Source organism: Scylla paramamosain, chromosome 10 (assembly GCF_035594125.1).
Source record: "Scylla paramamosain isolate STU-SP2022 chromosome 10, ASM3559412v1, whole genome shotgun sequence".
Lineage (NCBI taxonomy): Eukaryota > Metazoa > Arthropoda > Malacostraca > Decapoda > Portunidae > Scylla > Scylla paramamosain.
Genome location: NC_087160.1, coordinates 3,175,001 through 3,196,086, shown reverse-complemented (window position 1 = coordinate 3,196,086; position 21,086 = coordinate 3,175,001). Strand labels below are relative to the sequence as shown.

The 21,086-nt window shown below is 43.3% G+C and overlaps 1 protein-coding gene across 2 annotated transcripts in view; it reads right to left on the bottom strand.

Moving 5' to 3' along the window:
• Positions 1 to 818: 818 nt before the first annotated feature.
• Positions 819 to 21,086, bottom strand: part of LOC135104108 (pre-mRNA splicing regulator USH1G-like) — a 49,844-nt gene continuing 29,576 nt past the window's right edge. Inside the window, exons 3-9 of one of the 2 annotated variants that reach the window (XM_064011080.1) lie at positions 6,254 to 6,479; positions 5,687 to 5,846; positions 5,053 to 5,282; positions 4,491 to 4,614; positions 3,610 to 3,784; positions 3,333 to 3,468; positions 819 to 2,786 (exon numbers count right to left, since the gene is read on the bottom strand). In XM_064011080.1, the coding sequence (XP_063867150.1) occupies positions 2,538 to 2,786; positions 3,333 to 3,468; positions 3,610 to 3,784; positions 4,491 to 4,614; positions 5,053 to 5,282; positions 5,687 to 5,846; positions 6,254 to 6,479 (1,300 nt within the window). In that variant the 3' untranslated portion in view covers positions 819 to 2,537. The remainder of the gene's footprint in view (positions 2,787 to 3,332; positions 3,469 to 3,609; positions 3,785 to 4,490; positions 4,615 to 5,052; positions 5,283 to 5,686; positions 5,847 to 6,253; positions 6,480 to 21,086) is intronic. The other variant, XM_064011081.1, reaches the window with a different exon arrangement.

The window sequence follows — 21,086 nt, the reverse complement described above, 5'->3', positions numbered from 1 at the left end:
AGAGAACAATGCAGTTTAACGATACAGTCTCTTGGAAATCTTGGCTGAATATGTCTAATCTTATAGCCTCATCACTGTTCTAAATTGAGTAAAATAAAAGTCATACGAGATTTTATGAATTATCCAGTTTACCCACCCGACATCCGGAACCCAAATCTCACTGCCTTGAAGATCTGGCACTCCAATTTTACCTACATGAAGATATGCCACCCTAAAAGTATCCATATCCACTTCTGGGTTGAGTTTCTCGTCTTAGTTTAGCGACCTGCCTAAGATCGATCTCAGAACCTGGCAATCATTATGAGTCAACATCTATGCGCTGTACTGCTTGTCCTCTGGTCAAGGGTTCAGTTCCCGGGTACAGTCTCTCATGGCTACAGATAAATTTCTCAGTGATTGTATAGAAGATTCAGGGAATGAAGCGGATTGTGAACCAATAACTTGTCTGAGAGTGGATGGGGAGGTAGCGATACATTACAAGAAAAGTGAATGAGAAGGCAATGGGGAGCCAGTAATTATGAGTGGATGGGGAGGCAATAGCGTGGGGACACCAAGCTATTGGGGGCCAAGTGGTCATCAGGCGCACGGGTTCGAATCTTGGCTACGGTCCGAGGGTATGAAGGGCATCCACTCGGGATAACTGTTCCCAAATGCCAAATCCAAAGTCCTTCGTCAGGAGGCACCGTCTCAGCCCTGATGGAGGGAGAGATAGTAACATGCTAAGGGTGCATAAGGTGCGCCAGAGGGCAGGACCTGAAGTAAGGTACCACAATACCTAAGTACGTAGTACCATGGTTGGACCAAGGTGAACCAATGTAGTCAATAATTCTTTATTTTCACTTCCTAATTAAGACAAGAAATGTGATGCAGAGATCACACAATGTACATAAAATTATGGAAGGATAAAAAGAGATGGACTAATATTACAACGATAAGGAACAGTGTAGGGAGTAATGGCACAATTTGTTCCTTAGGAGGTGGCTGATGGAATGCTTCACACACTCATCACAAGAGTCGGTACCTCAGGCCGTGCTGTATCAGTCAATCAGTGGAGAACATCACGGTAATGCTGCCGTGGCGCATGACATTGCACCTAATTAATTAAGAAAACAAGAACAGGAATGTAAAATGTTCGTTACTACATGGGGAGGATGACACATATCAATCTTTCCGTTTACACAGGAGGGCACAACCTGCCTGCACACTCATTACTGAATTGGAGATACACCCACTGTGTTTCCTACACACTGTTAAAAGTGACACTCAGCTCCCTCACCACCAACATGTAATTCAAATATGCGTGTTATGGAGCAACTCTAGTGCCCTGCACATATAATATTAAAAAAAAAAAAAAAAAGTGGAGGAAGGAGACTCGGAGGAAATCTGTAACTTTCGAAAATCAAATCATGGCTACATAATTCCATGTTCTTTCTTTGGTCATACACATTCCTGATACACATTCCTGAAGGCTGTACTGGAGGTGTGGGAGGCACAGGAACTCTTGGCTCTCTGGGGACAGCCACGCACGTTCGCGGTAACACATCAGCCAAACAAAACAAAATGGTCCTGGTCTGAGACCTCTTACCATGGCAAGAGAATGGCAGGGTTACTCTTAACATCAAATTCTGCTTAGTCTTTTATGGGGCTGCTGGCTACCTTCAAAATATACATTACATTTTTACATGATTTACACTACACTGTAAACGCTATAATTACGTAACAGAATTTTACAAGAGTGTCTGGAAGGATGAGGAATGCACCGGGTCATCAAGAAAAGTAATTATGATACAAAACTGTTAAAACTTATCTACACACGTGAGAGAGAGAGAGAGAGAGAGAGAGAGAGAGAGAGAGAGAGAGAGAGAGAGAGAGAGAGAGAGAGAGAGAGAGAGAGAGAGAGAGAGAGAGAGAGAGAGAGAGAGAGAGAGAGAGAGAGAGAGAGAGAGAGAGAGAGAGAGATTTTCTACATATGTGATGTTTTAATAACGTACATGTTATATTAATTTTTCTTCACTTTAAGGGGTAATTACTTTTCGATTATGCTTATCCATGGATTCTACAAATTTTAGTTACTTAAGATTGCTAATGATGCAGTCATTATTAAAGTAAGAGTTTTCTTTCATCATTTTATCCAATGAAAGTGTGAAATATACTGTGTAGTTCCTGTGTTACTATGTACACACACGTCTTCTGTACTTCACTAACCAAGTTCATACATCAGGAGTGACTGTAGCTCACTGATCCTTTAAACACACACACACACACACACACACACACACACACACACACACACACACACACACACACATACATTACTCTTCACATTGCAGTTACGCAGTGTAAAAACAACACCCAGACACATAAATGTACAAAGATATAGTCAAGAGTTACTGGCAGGAAACAGGTCAGTAGGTCAGTGCACAACATGGACTAGAATGGTTGTATGGTCATGCCAGCGAGAGGGACGGTGGGGGGGAGGTGTTGGCGGCAGGAGCTGTGGCGCCAACAACAACATGTTGGTGACACACAACACTCCCTCAGAGCTGACTATCCTCAACCTCCCCGGGATTCTCTATGGCAGACTTGCGCTCATTGATAGCCTTGAGGAGCTTCCTGCGTGGCCCCAGCGGCAGCTTGAGGTTGAGCATGTCCTCCTCGGTGAGCAGCATGAGGGCGTCCAGGTCTATGTGCTCCCGAGAAAAGGTGGGGATGAAGTCTGCCAGTCCAGCCGCCGCCAGGAAGAGGTACACTGGTGTTGCCTCGCTCTCGTCGTCTGAAGGGAGGTCCTGCACACAAAGGATTAGCTTTGAGAGAAGCCACAAGAAAGAGTGAACGACTCAGTTACCCTAAACTTGATGACTGTTATGTTTTTTGGCATTTATGATGATAAAATTTGCTCTTCTTGTCATGGTGAACTTAACCTCCATTCGGATAAATTTTGCACTGTTCTTGTAAGCACCCAAGGCGGGAGCATGGCAACACATGTAAGTGTAATGCAAAGTTCAATGCATGGTGAGCCTCTATAAAAGATATACAACTTTTCAAAGCCGTCCGTTATGCATAAATACTCACACCTACATACATACCATACTATAACTTCACAACGTTGTTCACTAATTTCACAAAATCTTTAAAAAGGAAGTCTACATTTCTCATGTAGTTTCAATAAAAAAATCAATCTATCTATAAATGACAAATAAACAATAATAAAATAAATAAATAATAAATAAATGAATAAATAAATAAATAAATAAATAAGTAAATAAATAAATAAATAAATAATCAAATAGACAAGTAGATAAAGAATACATCAAGAGACATATAGAAGTTACCTCTTCTTCCCAAGGCTCTGATGAGTCGTTGCCGTGAGCCAGGGAGCTGCCGGAGCCCTGCTGAGGGGAGAGTCTGGGCGAGGTGTCGTCACTACCACTCGGGGCCAGACTGCTCAGCGTGGCCGTGATGGAGTTCCTGGCAGAGTGATCAGTGGTGAGTCACTGGTGCTCTATATTACATTACGTGCTTACCTAGTTGTTAATTTTACTTGGAAATGTGCAATAGTAAATGAAGATGAGTAGAAATTAGATACATAAAACACTGGTACCCACTCACCTGAAGGCAACGGAGCCAAAGCCGGGCCTGGCAAACAGTGAGCTGCGGTTCTTATTGGCGGGGTTGTCCTGATCGCCGAAGAAGAAGTCCGGCTGGCTGAGGGTGCGCTGCAGGGGCTGCCCGCCGTCCTCCCCGTCCTGCTCAAACACGTCTGTCAGCTTCCCTCTCTTGCCGTCTGAGCGGGAGGAAAGTGTCTGTTAGTATATTATGAGAGAGGGCGTTTCGTTGAAGCATCTAAGCCACAAGAGCCCCCAGGAACAAAACATGCAGGTACTACCGGCTCTGTGTGAGGAAACAAAAAGAATATTGCTAAATCTAAGACTAGACAACATTTACCTTGCCATTAAAATATCAAGTGTGTGTGTACCGATAAAGTATTGTTAGATTTGAGACTACACTACATTTCTCTTGTGAACAAAATAACAAATGTGTGAACTCATATAATCAAAAGGGTTTAAGATATCTGACATGATGGCTACTGACAGAACCACAAAAGAGTGCAAGCAAAGAACAAACCGTGTGTGTGGGTGTGTGTGTCTGTGTGTAAGTGTGTGGTGCCTTGCCTGGCCCACCCGAGTGAGATTGCCGACTTGCTATAAAGATGGAGAGATAGATAGACAGATAGACAAATAGATATACAGATAGATAGATATATAGATAGATATACAGATAGGCAAGACTCTGTGATACATCAGACTGATCTAAAACACAATATAGGTACAGAATAATGAAGACAAAGACAAGATCACTGCAAACATCAAGTGGAGGAGGTGCATACAATAGGGGTGCTCAACAAGTTACCTGAGTGGGCAGCGTGTGACAGAGAGGAGGAGGCGGTCATGCTACAGTCATCACAAGGACAAAACACAGACGCCACATACATGTTGAGGACTCACTGTTGGTGCTGCTCAGGCTCCCGTTGGGCACAAAGATGATCTCAGAGTCGCGGCGCAGACCCTTCAAGTTCCTCACTGACTTCTTGCCGTCAGACTCTATGGTGCCCACCTGCGTGACGGAAACACACGCGTTATAATCCTTGTCATTGTTGTTAGTAATTAATCTCCTTATATCACTAATTACTGTTATTGTTCTCCTCATTCTTCTCCTCTTATTATTCCACATACATTCCTTAGTCTTCATTTTCTTCCTCCTCTTTTTCTCTTTCTGCTCCTCCTCTTGCTACTCTTCTATTCCTTAAACGCCTTATTCTTTATGCTTCTCCTATCCTATTCTTTACACCTACATCTTCTCCTCCTTCACTGCAATCATCATCTATTCCTCTCTATTATCTATTTCCTTGGATGTGGATAGTGACCATAATGCATATTTAAACTCTTTCACAACCTCTTACTCCCTTGGTGCTGATAATGGTAAATGCAGTAAAGGTAATGCATACACACACACACACACACACACACACACACACACACACACACACAGCACCTTGAAGTCATTGGGTCCTCTGTTCTCATCCATCATCTTCTTCCTGATAATCTTCTTCTGCATGCCGCCCAGGGTCTTCTTGGAGGGGTCCTTGGCTGTGGTGAGGTCCGAGAATTTGGGGCTCTGGTAGGCGTTGTCATACAGAGTGCGGGAGTCCTTCCTGGGGCCGCCGATGAAGGCCAGGGAGCCGCGGGATATGGTGTTCATGATGGTTTTCTTCACGCCTCCGCCTGGAATGGTACGGAGGGTGAGAAAGGAGAGCAGACGGAAGGAGGTCATGAGTTCCTGCCTAAGCTGTTTGAAATGTTACTTACTCGATCCATTAAGCTTCTTCTGCTGTTTCTTGAGAGAGAGAGAGAGAGAGAGAGAGAGAGAGAGAGAGAGAGAGAGAGAGAGAGAGAGAGAGAGAGAGAGAGAGAGAGAGAGAGAGAGAGAGAGAGAGAGAGAGATGCCTGCAGACTCATAATCACTTACATATTTTTTCAGTGGTAAAGAATTTTGAAGAGGCTGGACATATACTTCAGATAAACACAAATGAATAGAAAAGAAGATCAAACAGCAGCATATACATTGGCCCTTATATTCAATTCAACAATGGACAATGTAGACTGACAGACGCCAACTGACAACTTACTTTGCGGCTTTTCCTCATTTCTCTCAATCTTCTCTCGTTCCTTCTGCAACTTGAGATTTTCCTCCTCTCGTTTCTTGTCAGCTTTCTTTTGAATCTTGTCGAAATCCTTCCTTCTTTTCTCTGCGTCCTTCTGTGCTTTCTCCTGGATCTTTTTGACTTGCTGTTACGAAGAAGAACCACACTGGTGTAAGCACATGGCAATTACAGTGAAAGCTTAGTTAGCAGGTTGTCCCATAACGCTATAATCGTACCAAATATTCCCATGGGTTAGACCAAACAGTCATCAGAACAGATTAGCAGAGATTAGTTAATGATTCCTCACAAGGCATGCAATGGCACACCTTAATAGACACACGTGGTTAATTGACTAAAGGATGAATGTACCATTTGTAACCTTACTGAAAATTAAAGTAACACATGCTCAGCATAAATAAACAAATACTAAGGTCTAAAGAGTACACGAAGAGGTTGGCTGAATTACACGTTACAGTCGGCCCTTACATTCGCAAGTAGTGAGCGTAGAGTTGTGTGTGTGTGTGTGTGTGTGTGTGTGCTCGAGCCACGCACCTTGGGGTCAGACACGGTTTGCTTTGCGTACACGGAGTCCAGGTAGCGCAGGATGTCATCTTTGCTGTTCATGGCGGCCATGTCTTTGGCGGTGTGCAGGTCGTTGTCCAGCGCCCACACGTTCACGCCGAAGTTGACGAGGAAGGAGACGCAGGACATGTGGCCCCGCGCGGAGGCGCAGTGCAGCGCCGTGTTGCCGTAGTGGTCGCATTTGTCCGGGTCACCGCTAAGGGGCAATGAGGAGAACACACATTATTACTCTTCAAACACTAATGAGAAACAGTACCTCAATAACAGTGTCCATGTGTTCTGTGTATGAAGTGTACTGCTATATTTCTAGACACCAAAAAGACATAATAAGAGTTTCTTATATGTAATAGTTTTCAGTTTACTTTCAATAACACTTATAAAGTCATGTTTAGAAGAAAATGTGACACACTACACTTGAACTCATTTCATTCATTTATTCATATTCATTTCTTTATTTTATTTCTATTTTACTTATTAATCTATTGTTTATTTTTACTTTTTTATTTATTTATTTATTTATTTTTTTTTTTTATCCCTGCTTGATACAATGTGGTCGCAGTGAAGTACTGCAACACCCTCACGCCCCTACACGTACTAATGCCATATTAACAGCGGCCTTTGCCCCGTCCCTTTCAGTTCCTGGTGCCAGCCGCTGCATGGCGCCCGATGTATCAAAAGGTTCTCCCGGGAAGCAGGGAACATACGTAACTCCATAGCTGTTCCTGACACGATGGGGCTGAGAAATGCCATCACACGCCTGTCAGCTGTTCTGTGTGAGTCAGCCGCCCACTCATTCATCCTGCTCACCACATCTATCACCAAGTGGCTGTTAGTTGTGATGGGAAGTGGTGCCAGTCATTCGGCCGCCCACCATGCTCACCACGCCTTACCACCCCCACCTAGCGATGGCCCATATTCTGAAACGCTTCTCTCTCACCACAACTATTTTCAAAGGCAACATACATGATCATCTGGGTTCTCAAGAGTGTTTCTCCACCTAATAACGTAGAAATCTTGTTTATTTGTCATTGGAACCATAAAAAAAAATCCTTTAAGGCCTGTTTAACTTCAACTAGAGCCTTTTGAATGTAGTGGAGGTGCGGAGCAGAAGTGTTTCAGATTATGGTTCTATAGCAGTAATGCATGGGGGTGCCAGGGCCCACCCCACCGCCCTCACCACCCACACCACCACGCCTTACCACTCTCACCATACACGCCGCTCTTTGGTTCTCACCCTCACTGCCGCCAACGTTACAGTTTTCTCTTTCCCGCCACACAAGTCTGACCCTCTCGCCTTAATCCTTTCATCGTGATATCCAGCAACTCACAACACTAGAGGCACAACACACGACCTGAACAAGCAACTACATGAAAGACAAGCGGGATCAAAAGAGCTTTCCAGTCTCTAGGCAGTACAGTGTTTAGAGATGGACGTAGAACAAAAGGAAATGTTTCAGAGTGGTTTGTGAATAAGGGAAGATGCAGGATTAATTAAAAGACTCGGGAACACCCATCAGTACGTCAGAACAATGTTGCTTCTTGAAAAGTGCCCATTATGAACCTTGGTGTGTATTCTGTACCACTTTGTTCTCTCGTAAAGACTATTTTGCAAGAACCACAGGAAGATTAGGAAACAATTTAGCTGCAGTCCTACTATACGATCACACGGGTTTGAAAGGTAATTTTTATGGTTCTAGCCAAATTAACAAGAAAACATTATTAAAATCCCAGCTAATCGTCTCTGTGGCCTTTGAAAATAGTTGATGTGAGAAAGCAGAGCGTTTCTGAATACGAGCCTACAAGAGCCACGTGATATTTTCCCCAACTCCTACGTTCTTTTCCTCTGAATATTCCACACGTCTTCCTTTCCGCTGCCAAGTATTATTCGAAGAAGAGCCACATGCTATTGAATCCAGCTCCTATGTTGTTAGTGACCAGTTTTACTTTTATTGCAAAAAAAAAAAAAAAAAAAAAATTCCTTAAAAGTAATACATGATCACTTTTAGGACCTAAAGGCCTTTTAGCGGCTAGGAGTGGTGAAGGGCACTCCTAATGCGCCTTAAATTATTTTTAGGCGAAAGGATGACAGCCCAACACCTCAATTTTCGACAAATGAGAGGCGTCCTGCGAGAGCATAGTGATGCTCAGCTGATCGAGAGTTCTGCCTGCCCTTGGTGACATTCTATAAATGATAGAACTTGTGAGGGATGCACTAGGGAGTCGCATTGCAGGGAGTAAGATGTGATAAAGGCCATAACGTTGGTACAATGCAGCCAACCATCAGCCAAAACCGTTGAGGCTCACGCACTACATGCCATCTTTACATTTATTCTCTCTCTCTCTCTCTCTCTCTCTCTCTCTCTCTCTCTCTCTCTCTCTCTCTCTCTCTCTCTGATGAATATTACGATGAGACAAAACACGTTATGTACGGTGCAGTAGTCCCCACTATCATCAGTGTTATTGATGGCACACATATAAGAATTACTGCTTCCAGAGATTAGGAGGCGGAATACGTAAATAAGGCATGGAATAAACCTAACTGTGGAATGCAATTGTACTTCATGACGGCGAAATCCATTTTAAATTGTGTCTTGGCAAGTGTGTGTGTGTGTGTGTGTGTGTGTGTGTGTGTGTTATTGTGGTAGATAATAAATTAATCCAACACCTAACTTAACCCAACCCAGTCATCTCAGCCCCTTGCAGGAAGTAAATGGAATATAACAAATCTTTTTTTTGCACTCAAACTAACTTAACCCGTCACCACACACACAGTCCAAACAACTGGAATTTCACTTCTCTTTTTGCATTCAGCTTAAATTACCTCACTCGCACTCCCGATTTGACAACTCCTCTGGGCTGGCCATATGAATCCGGAAAGGAGGAACGGATTGGGGGAGGGTTCAAACGCTGACCAGAAAATTCCACGCGTCTTCCTTGCCATTGCCAAGTGTTATTCAGCAAGAGTCATATGCTATTTAATCCAGCTCCTATATCATGTGCGTGTCCTCAGAATACACACACATGTCTTCCTTTCCATTGACAAGTATTCGGCAAGAGTCACGTGTTATTTAATCAGCTCCTATGTTCTTGTCCTCAAAATGTCCACACGTCTTTCTTTCCGTTGGCGTCAAGTGGTGTGGCGGGAGTATTGTTCGCCAGTCACGTGCTTAGTCTCCCCGGCTCACGGTCAGAGTTAGTGTTCAGGGCGTTAGTTTCACCCATGAGTGACTGCCGAGGTTCCAGGGTCATCACGTCTTTGCCCTGGTTCACATGAAACCAAGCCATTTCCTCTCTCTCTCTCTCTCTCTCTCTCTCTCTCTCTCTCTCTCTCTCTCTCTCTCTCTCTCTCTCTCTCTCTCTCTGTGTGTGTGTGTGTGTGTGTGTGTGTGTGTGTGTGTGTATGCTTTATGACTACCCTTGTTGTGACACATTAAATGAATCGATCAATCAGTCAATAACTCTCTCTCTCTCTCTCTCTCTCTCTCTCTCTCTCTCTCTCTCTCTCTCTCTCTCTCTCTCTCTCACATCCCGAGGCCAGCCATCAGCCTTGGCCTCGCCCGCTCAGCGTCGCGCGGAACCAAACTGTGAATCACCAGGGAAACAAAATAATAATCGCGATAACTGCAGTGAAAGTTCCACACATGCGGCAAAATTATGCAACATCCGCTATCAGTGTAATTTCCCGGTGATGTGCACGCGAGGCAGTACTGGTGGTGCGGTCAGGGGCGCTGGCTGGCTGGCTGGATGGTTGGTTGGTTGGCTGGGGTCAGTCCAATTGCTCGGAGCTTCCTTGGTTGGAGTCAAGCATTTGTATCAGGTTATGTTCTTCTTGGTCTAATTTTCAGCTCGTTGTACTCTTCTGCTGTTGTTCCCTCTTCTTCCACATTCCAAACACTATTGCCTCAGTTTCCTTCAATAGGTTTCCATTAAATAGCACTTCTCTGGCTGGCTGACTCAAAAACACTCCCTCCACTTCAAGGCTTGCTAACTTTCCGAGCCGCAGAGGTTCAAAGATGTAAAGAGCTTGTGTTATTCCTTACTACAGCTTGAAATTTCAGTACAAATAGTAAAAGAAAAAATAAGATTTACATTCTTTAAGAGAGACGTAGGTTAAGAGGGGGACCAGATAGAAGTCTTTAAGTGGTATAAGAGGTATAACAAGGGGGATGTAAGCAAAATTCTTTGGATCAGGAACCAGGATAGAACAAGAAATAACGGGTTTCAAGCTTGAAAAATTTAAGTTTAGGAAAGAGATAGGAAGAAATTGGTTCTCAAATAGAGTGGGAGATGAGTGAAACGGACTCAGTAATCATGTTGTTAGTGCTAGGACATTAGGGAGCTTTAAGAGAAGATTAGACGGGTTTATGGATGGGGATGATAGGTGGAAATAGGTAGGTATATTTCATACAGGGACTGCCACGTGTAAGCCTGGTCGCCTCTTGCAGCTTCCCTTATTTCTTATGTTCTTATGTTCTTAAGATCGTTATTCTATCCATTACTGATGGTGGTAACAAAGCAAAATATGTGTACAAAACGTGGTAATCATATACATTAACATAAGCAAAGATGTGTTGTTCTTTACTCGTAGCTAATATTGATCGAAGGTTCTCGTGTAATGTTTTATTGTGCCTTTGCTCAGCTTCAAATGGCACGACCAATGGGAGTACGCCGTGATGTCATTAGGTAGGCGATGTTTATTTCGCCTAGGCTGGCTGTGACAATTACATTTTTTTTTTTTTTTTTTTTAAGTAAGAGGGGTTGTGGCCAAGGGCAACAAAAAAGGCTAAAAAAAAAAGAAATACAGAAAAAAAAAGGCTCATTGATGGTGGCAGTCCGTAAAGAGTGCAGTAAAAAGGATTATCCACAACTAAAAGGAGACGTGGCTTGAAACCTTCCTCTCGAACGCGTTTAGGTCATAGGTAGGAGGACTGACACTGCACAAAAAAACCCTAAGAATATTTTTTTCATCCTCCTAGCATGACTTCATACACCGTACAAACACTAGCCTTCTCATGATCTGTCGCTATTAAATGAGTGGCCTCGTGCAAGTCGCGCCAGCAGTTTCCTCCCAGTCGTGGAGGTCGTGAATCTCATGATGGATGAAGGAAGGAAGCTCATGGAAGTGACTTGAGCCTGACGTCACCCGCCGCTCCCTGCTCTGCTATTATTCCGCGTCGCGTCTCACAGAGGGTAGTTCCTAGCTCCTCCCTTTGCTAATATATATTCCTTTACGTAAAATAAAGTTATGATCCGTTCCTTGGTTTATTATTCTAACGTGTCTGCATTGTAAAGGGAGAGGAGGAGAGGAAGGGAGGGTGAAGGTGAGTGTACGGTGCGAGGCCACTCCCTCTCTCCCTCTCCCTTGTGTTGCGGTGAACTGCTGATGGCATGACTGGGTTAGAGTTATATGTGACTCATTGTTACTCCTACAGTCACTGCACACACACACACACACACACACACACGGAAGATGTAAGATAATTTGGCTTTCCATACGAGTTAACTAATCAGTGGGATACACAACTAGACGAACTAAAATTATATATTGTGTGCGTATATCCAAAATTATATAGAAAAATGTGATTAACTATGACTATAACACACACACACACACACACACACACACACACACACACACACAGAGAGAGAGAGAGAGAGAGAGAGAGAGAGAGAGAGAGAGAGAGAGAGAGAGAGAGAGAGAGAGAGAGAGAGAGAGAGAGAGAGAGAGAGAGAATGACACCCCTAATAACATCCAATTCAACAAGTTTTAAAAGCGGTCGAGATAAAACGTCAAAACTTTTAGAACACTCAAGGATGTACAGTGCGGTACTCGACATGCGATATATTATACTCGTACTTACAATGAACACGCTGACTGACCCAATTTTTTTTTTTTTTTTTTTTTTTTTTGTGTGTGTGTGTGTGTGTGTGTGTGTGTGTGTGTGTGTGTGTGTGTGTGTGTGTGTGTGTGTGTGTGTGTGTGTGTGTGTGTGCCTTTACTGGTACTTCCATTTACTTAATATACTATGCATTATACTGTAAGATACATCTATGCGCGTTTTTATGCATTTCTAAGTAACGAAATTTATTATTATTTTCCTTTTATTCTTACGGTGTTTCGAGAGTAAAGTCTTGCCATCCGACAGACTTTTGCTTCCGACGACGGTTTTGGAACGGACAATGGTCGCAAGCTAAGTATACCAGTGTTTAATTATCGAATGAAACAAAGTGAAAAAAATTTAAAAAAGTAAGTCTTTTGAACACACACACACACACACACACACACACACACACACACACACACAGACACCACTGTCACGCAGGTACTGTCATCGCCTATTAGGGGTGAAGGAGGAGGCAGGGATGAAGGGAAGGGACTGTTGGGTCTTTGGGTCTTGCCGATAACCTACGCGATAATCCGATAATGTAAAGCTGTCATGAAGAAAATTGTCCAGAGGAATGAGAAAGAGAGGGAGGGAAAGCGCAGTCATCGTGCATGGCCTTGAAATTATCGTACGAATCGCCTCGCTCTGCTTCGTTGCTTTCCCCTGCACTCATATTATTGCAGTTGATATCAGGAGCGGTGAGGTTCGTTCTTATGCAACACACGCACGTACTGGAAAGAAGCTGTGGATGAAACTCTGCATGCACTCTCGAACAATTAAGATACTGTACCTCAAAAATTGTGCTTCATTTTAAGTACGGTGTAATATGTTTATCATCAGCACACTCAAGGCACGTAATATAAGGAAGCTGAAGATAAAGTTTGCATATTTCTCGAACTATACCAGCTTGAGAAAATTAAGATACCTCAAAAATTGCGGTTCATTTCAACCTCGGTGTAATTTGTGCTAATCCAACACACACACACACACACACACACACACACACACACACACACACACACCAGGTAATAGTAGTAAAAACTTTCGTATATTTTCGAACAGTACTAACTTGAAAAAAATAAATAAATAAAATAAATAAATAATGAGATTTTTTTTGTACTCGTATTATTCTGACTGACTTAGAGTGATGCAGTTCATTCTTATGCAACACACACACATATACTAATTAGAAACTGTGGATAAGACCTACATACATTCCTGGACAGTACAAGCCTGAAAAATGAAGGTCTCTTATATAATTTTCGTGGGTGTTTGGGGGAAATAAATATCACAGATCGCAAAGGTAGACTGGAAGAGTACACGAACCAATTGTGCTGAAGCGAAGAAAGGAAATAAAGGTGACTCAAGAGGATTTGTGTTGGAAGCGACGTGAGTGAGACTATCGCTTCATGGTTCACAGCGACGCGAAGCTTTTTATCAACGGTCGTCAGAGAGAGAGAGAGAGAGAGAGAGAGAGAGAGAGAGAGAGAGAGAGAGAGAGAGAGAGAGAGCTTTCCCGTAATCATTCATAAAAAAAAAGTGTATAAAAAGAAAAATCCGCAATCATTCATGTGCAATTTGAGTTTTTACTGATTTTTTTACATAAAAAAAAAATATATATAAAAACAGAACTCAAATGACACGATTAATCTCTGAGTGGATAAATAAATATGTAGTAGTAGTAGTAGTAGTAGTAGTAGTAGTAGTAGTAATTGTAGTAGTAGTAGTAGTAGTAGTAGTAGTGATTGTTGTTGTTGTAGTAGTAGTAGTAGTGATTGTTGTTGTTGTTGTTGTTGTAGTAGTAGTAATAGTAGTAGTAGTAGTAGTAGTAGTAGTAGTAGTAGTAGTAGTTGTTGTTGTTGTTGTTGTTGTAATAGTAGTAGTAGTAGTAGTAGTAGTAGTAGTAATAGTAGTAGTAGTAGTAGTAGTTGTTGTTGTTGTTGTTGTATCAGTAGCGATAGTGATAGTGGAGATGGTGGTGGTGCTTCTCTCTCTCTCTCTCTCTCTCTCTTCTCCTCCCTCTCTCTCTCTCTCTCTCTCTCTCTCTCCTCTCTCTCTCTCTCTCTCTCGCCACCACTGATCAGCCAACCAACCACTTCCACTAATCATACGCACAGGATCTTCCCCTCTCACTTCAGACCAATTACGAAGAAAAGGGAGTCACGACATACGCTCTCAAGAAACATAAATAAAGAAGTAAAAACAATTACCTTTTAATAGAATATCCAATAGATGTGTGGTAGTAAGCAGTATGTATGTATATGTATGTATGCATGTATAGAAAAACGAAGCTAATTTGACTAAACCCCGAACACACACACAAAAAAAAAAAAAAAACAGCCAGGAGTTTAGTTCACCTACAGGAAAGATTTTATGAATATAACTACGTAGGCATGACTAGAGAAGTACAACTCAGAACCTGTATAAATTTAAAACACGGAAACTGTATTCTCATGACTATAGATACTGAAAAAAATTTATATACAGGGCCGTAACCACACAAGTATAACCCAATTCCTGTAAGTATAAATATAGACACGGAGACTGTGTGCTCATAAATATAGATACTGAATAGATACGCAGGCACACCCACACAAGTACTGCACCTCTAGCCATGTGTACAGATAGATACCAAAACTGTATTCTCGTTTAAAATAGATACTGAATAAATAAAGCTATGCAGACACGCCCAAACAAATATAGCTCAGGCCCTACGTACTACAGTTAGGTAAACACACACACACACACACACACACACACACACACAGACACACACACACGATCAATATTTCCTATGTCTCGTGTGTTTGAGCCAGCCAGCCAACCAGCCACGCGTCAGCTACTACTGCCACTACTACTACTACTACTACCCCCACTACCACTACTACTACTACTACTACTACTACCTGGCGTCACCTGCTACATTATCGACCGGGCTGAGTCACGCAGGGAACGCGTATAGAGGGGATAGATAGATTAACATTGGTGGTGCCTCTCTCTCTCTCTCTCTCTCTCTCTCTCTCTCTCTCTCTCTCTCCTCTCTCTCTCTCTCTCTCTCTCTCATCTATTTTGAGTGCGTTCTATTCTCTACCTCTGTTCCGTTTAACACCAAACTCCAATTCAAGGCAACTGCAAAATGGTTTCTCTCTTAAGTTCTCATTTTAGTCCTTATGTATAAAGGGGTATATGAATAGAGAAAATGTGCTTCTCTCTCTCTCTCTCTCTCTCTCCTCTCTCTCTCTCTCTCTCTCTCTCTCTCTCTCTCTCTCCCTCTCTCTCTCTCTCTCTCTCAACACACGACGCTTGAATTGGTTAGCGCTTTAAACTCTGATTAATTTCTTTTGGTTAGCGCAAAGTGAGCAGGACCACTGTAATACTGCACTCCATCCACTGGTAATTTAACGTGTTCTTAAGGGAAGTGTGGGAAACAGAAAAGCGGGAAAGAGAATATTGTTCTGTACTTTTGCCATATAAATGAGGATGAAAAAAATAAAGAAGTCTCACTAACAGTTGACAAAAAGAAAAAAAAAAAATGGAAAAGAAAAAAGTAATGCTGTACTGTTGAGAGAGAGAGAGAGAGAGAGAGAGAGAGAGAGAGAGAGAGAGAGAGAGAGAGAGAGAGAGAGAGAGAGAGAGAGAGAGAGAGAGAGAAAATGCAATGTAAATACGCTAAAATAGATATACAAATAAATGAATCAATAAACAAACAAAGAAAAATAGCGTATATTGTGAATAGCGATAAAAAAAAATAATACACATAATTTGCATATACCGTTTGATATTTTCTTTTTTATTTATTTATTTTTTTCCATGCAGTTTAAAATTGTTCGGTAATCACGGCCAATTGCACGACAGTCAAGATATTCTTCGTCCTTGTGGCTGTTTTTTTTTCCTTGATTTTTTTTATTATTATTTTTCTTCTTTTTTTTTTCTTCTGATAATGATACGGATTGAGGCACTTCCTGATTCCTCATAATAAAAGTTACCATGCGTGTTGACTGGGTGACTGTGTGTGTGTGTGTGTGTGTGTGTGTGTGTGTGTGTGTGTGTGTGTGTGTGTGTGTGTGTGTGTGTGTGTGTGTGTGTGTCGTGGTGTTGTATGCAATTAAAGTTAAAAGAAAGGTAGAATTGCTTAGTCAGTGAATACCACGGTGATGAATGAGACTTATAGTTGTTGTTGTTGTTGTTGTTGTTGTTGTTGTTGTTGTTGTTGTTGCTGCTGCTGTTGTTGTTGTTATTATTATAAATGTAATCATCATCATTAAAATCATTATCATCGTCACCATCATTGCAAACTGATACTATTACTACTACTACTACTACTACTACTACTATTACAACCACCACACCACCACCACCACCACCACCACCACCACTATCACCACCATCATCCTTACGACCACCACCTCCATCACCACCACCACCATCACCACCACCACCACCTTGAAGGTTCCCGCGCCACTCAAACCCGCCACCAACTTCCTAAATGCCAGCGTGGACTTTCCCGGCACAGGAGGGAGGGAGGGAGGGAAGGAGAGGCGAGGAAACAACATGTATTAATTTGCCACACAGACCCGCAAAAATCCTCGACGGGAGAGCTGTAGTCACGGTCCGTTAACCCACAGTAGTCATTCCCAGTTAGCTTCCTTCCATCTTAAGTTGTCTGATCTCGTAAATGAAAAATTCTAGGATCATGAGAAAAAAAAAAAAAACAAGGGAAGCTGCAAGAAGCCATTAAATATATACGTGGGGGTCCTTGTATATAAAACATTCCTATATAAGAATGTAAGAAAATAAGTGAAGCTGCAAGAAGCCACCAGATCTATACCTGGCAGTCCCTGTATAAAGCATTCCAGCATAAGAACACAAGAAAACAAGGGAAGCTGCAAGATGCCATCAGGCCTACATGTGGTAGTCCCTATATAAAACATACATACCTATTTCCCCTCACCATTCCACTCCATAAACTTGTCTAATCTTCTTTTAAAACCTCGGCATAAACATCTGCGCCTATTCCATTCAACCGCCAATCTATTTGAGAACCAGTTTTTTCCTATCACTTTTCAAAATCTAACTTTATCAAACTTGAAGCCGTTATTTTATTTTATTTTATTTTTTTGTCCTTTTCTATCTTAAGAGGGACGAGGCCAAGTCTGCATGAAGAAAAGAAAGCGAGGTCCCGCAGTAAGAGTAGAAGGCCACGCATTTATCAGGGCATGACAGGTAGGGTAGCCTCTCAATAAGTGGAGGTCCTGGGGTAGAGTGGTAGAGGTCATTTAAACTTATCAAGACACAGCGCAACCTTGAAACAACGTGGAGGCCATACATTTATCAGGACATCACAGATAACGCAGTCTGTCAGCGCAGGGATGTCACGGGGCTAAAGAGTGTTGGGGGTCATGTTAACTTATCAAGACACAACACAGTATCTAAAAGAACGTGGAGGTGATACATTAATCAGGATATGACAGGTTAGGTATTCTGTCAACACGGCGAGGGCAAGGAGCTGGAGATTAATGGAAATTATATTAAACTTATCAAAAACAAGTCGTAAAAGAGGGCAAATCGTGCAAGAACGTAGTGATGATGCATTTATCAGGACATCATAGTACAGTATGTCAGCACGGAGGTCACGCGGTAGGGAGGTGAAGGTTATATTAAACTCATCAAAACACAACGCAGCTTTAAAAGAGAACGAAATCATGCGACAAGAACGTGGTGGGCGTACGAGTACATATATATATCAGGCCAGGAGAGGCAGCGCAGTCTGTCAGCACGGGAAGGTCACGGAGCGATGTTCGGAAAGAAAGTCACGGAAAGAATAAAAAGGTTATAAAGTCACATGATTAGATACGAAAAAAAAAGCTCAGAAAAAATGTCACAACACGTATTTATCATTGGCAAACGTCCTGGTACAGTTTATTACACTGTGACTTTTCCCTACGACTTTCATTCCTCCATTCCAAGAGGCTGGTGTGTGTGTGTGTGTGTGTGTGTGTGTGTGTGTGTGTGTGTGTGTGTGTGTGTGGCGGGGTTCATATATAGGCACAACACAGCCAGTTCCAGCCTCGCAAAGAAGAGGTGATGTCAGGGGAGCGTGGCGAAGGTCGTGACTCTGGCAGGGTTATCAGGACACATCACAGCTGGCATTGTCTTTGAACAAAAACGTGACAAGATTTAAGATTAAAGAACAAATTAGTCACAAAATTTGAGGACAGAGAGTCGTGAACCGTACATTACTGCCACCCACAGACACACACACACACACACACACACACACACACACACACATACACACACAGCTTCCTTCCTTCCTTCCTTCCTTTCCTTCCTGCCTGAGTGACTGCCTTCCTCGTGTCACGCCCTTCGCCTGTTCCTTCTTCGTGAGGCGTATCGACAACCCAACGCCCTTCGCAGTAACGTTTTCCCTCTCGTCCTCACACCTGCACGGTGAACGCCATGTAGGGAGCAGTGTGACATGGGAATGTGTGATGGAAGCTGTGATGTACGGCCATTTTGACGTGGAGAGAGAGAGAGAGAGAGAGAGAGAGAGAGAGAGAGAGAGAGAGAGAGAGAGAGAGAGAGAGAGAGAGAGAGAGAGAGAGAGAGAGAGAGAGAGTACCAACCACAGCCTCACCAGCATTACATTGTTATCCTCCTACTATTGCCACTGTTATCACAAGGGGGAGGGCCCGACACGCACTTCCATTCAGACACCCCTACTGTGGCGGTGCGGCGCTGCATCTCCCTCTCCTGGTCGTGGCTTTACCGGGAAGCTGTGACGGCCCTTGAAAGCCCCACCGCACCGCATCACACACCACCCCCTTGTCTGCTCTGTCCTTGTCCCTGTCCCCCTCTTGTGGTATTGTTTTCGTCACTGGCTGGCTCTGTACTGCACTTTGTAACCTTTCTGTGTTGTTTAAGTCCATTCATTCTCGTGTCTCCTGTTTCCTGTGTTGTGTGTCTTCTTTGTCCTCCTCCTCTTCCTTCTGTCTCGTATGTCCTGTGTCCTCGTCCTGTTCGTCCTCCTCCTCCTCCTCCTCCTCCTACTCCTACTGTGTTTATTTATGTTTTTATGGGATGAAAATAGGGAGTCATGTTTTATACAGACTCTTCCCCTATTCTCCCATGTCCTACTTTTCCTCTCTATCCTTTCTAACAATAAAAAAAGAAGAAAAAGAAAAGACAACGAAGAAGGAAAGAAAATAGAACCAGAAGAAAAGAAGAGCCATTAAAAGACCCAAAAGAAAAAAAAAAGAGCAAGAGGAGGAGGAGGAGGAGGAGGAGGAGGAGGAGGAGGAGGAGAGGAGGAGGAGGAGGAAAAGGAGAAGGACGGGGACCAGATGACTCATGAGCTAGTGGCAGGGGAATTTTGGAGGACAGGAGAAAGAGAAAGAGAAAGAGGAAGAGGAAGAGGAAGAGGAAGGAGATGAAACCGCAACGTTCATTGTACCTGGCTGCTGCTAACCTGCCCCGCCCCGCCCCACCCCGCCCCTCCCCGCCCCGCCCCGCCAGGACAGTGACCCGCCAAAAAATTAACCAGAATTAACTTGGTCACACCTGGTTGGGTTCCGATCATACTGTGGGAGGGAGGGGGGAGGAGGAGGAGGAGGAGGAGGAGGAGGAGGAGGAGGAGGAGGAGGAGGAGGAGGAGAAGGAGGGGGTTAGAGGTGTTGTGAAGAGAGAGAGAGAGAGAGAGAGAGAGAGAGAGAGAGAGAGAGAGAGAGAGAGAGTTTTAGAGCGAAAGGGAGTAACGTGCGCAATATCCGTAAAGATTCTCTCTCTCTCTCTCTCTCTCTCTCTCTCTCTCTCTCTCTCTCTCTCTCTCTCTCTCTCTCTCTCTCGAAGCTTCACACTTCTCGAACACGTTGATATGAAAGCGAAAACTCCACATTCGCTTTTTATTTTCCCCTCCTCCCCCTTCCATTTTTTCCCCATTCGACAAATTACTGCATCACTTTCCAATGAACGGCGTGCGGCACAGAGGCGTGTTCCGTTATGTGTACGCTGAGAAAAATAGCACCAGTGAAGGGAACGGACGGGGGGGGGGGAGGAGAAGACGGGGAAAGTAATAATAATAGTAATAGTAATAATGGTAATAGTAATGCCACTGTTAGACTCACCGCCTCAGAATTTTACATCAGTCGAGGGAATGAAAGGCAAAGTAATTTTTTTTTTTTTCTCTCTCTCTCCAAGATGATGTTGGGACAAGAGGCGAGACTGAGGTGGTGTGGGTGTATCAGGAGCGTGTGGAGACGAGGATGCCTGAGAGTCTACCCGGCAGGAGGAAGAGAGGGAGACTTAAGAGGGATTCTGGGACAAAGCTAGAGAGGCGAGAGTGAGGTGGTGTGGGTATGTCAGGAGAGTTTGGAGTGTGTGTGTTTGTGTGTGTGTGTGTGTGTGGGAAGATGTCGGAGTTGTTGGATCTACCCGGCATCACAATATTATTACCCTTTTATTTATTATTAATCCACACATCATTGTAATTTTCACCGTCATCGTACACAAACACATTCTCCTCCTCTTCCTCCTCCTCATTATCATCATCATCATCATCAGCGTTATTATTGCTCTCCAAAATAAATAAGAAGGTAAGTGAAAGTTAGATTATAAAACGTTCTACAGTTTCATTGCTACGCTTCTCCTTGGTCCAGTGCTTGTGTGTGTGTGTGTGTGTGTGTGTGTGTGTGTGTGTGTGTGTGTGTGTAGTAGTAGTAGTAGAGGGCGGGGCACGTGCAGTACGGTCGTGCACGCCTTCAAACACGTAATAGGCAGCCATTCAGTCACACTTCGCGCGTTGTTTGCTCACAACGGTTAGGTTGAAAGAAACAGGAAAAAAAAAAAGTGCGTAGATGAAATATGTGATGTAAATGAAGAGACGTGAGCTGCGCATGTGGTCTTGGCGCCCTCTCTTCCCC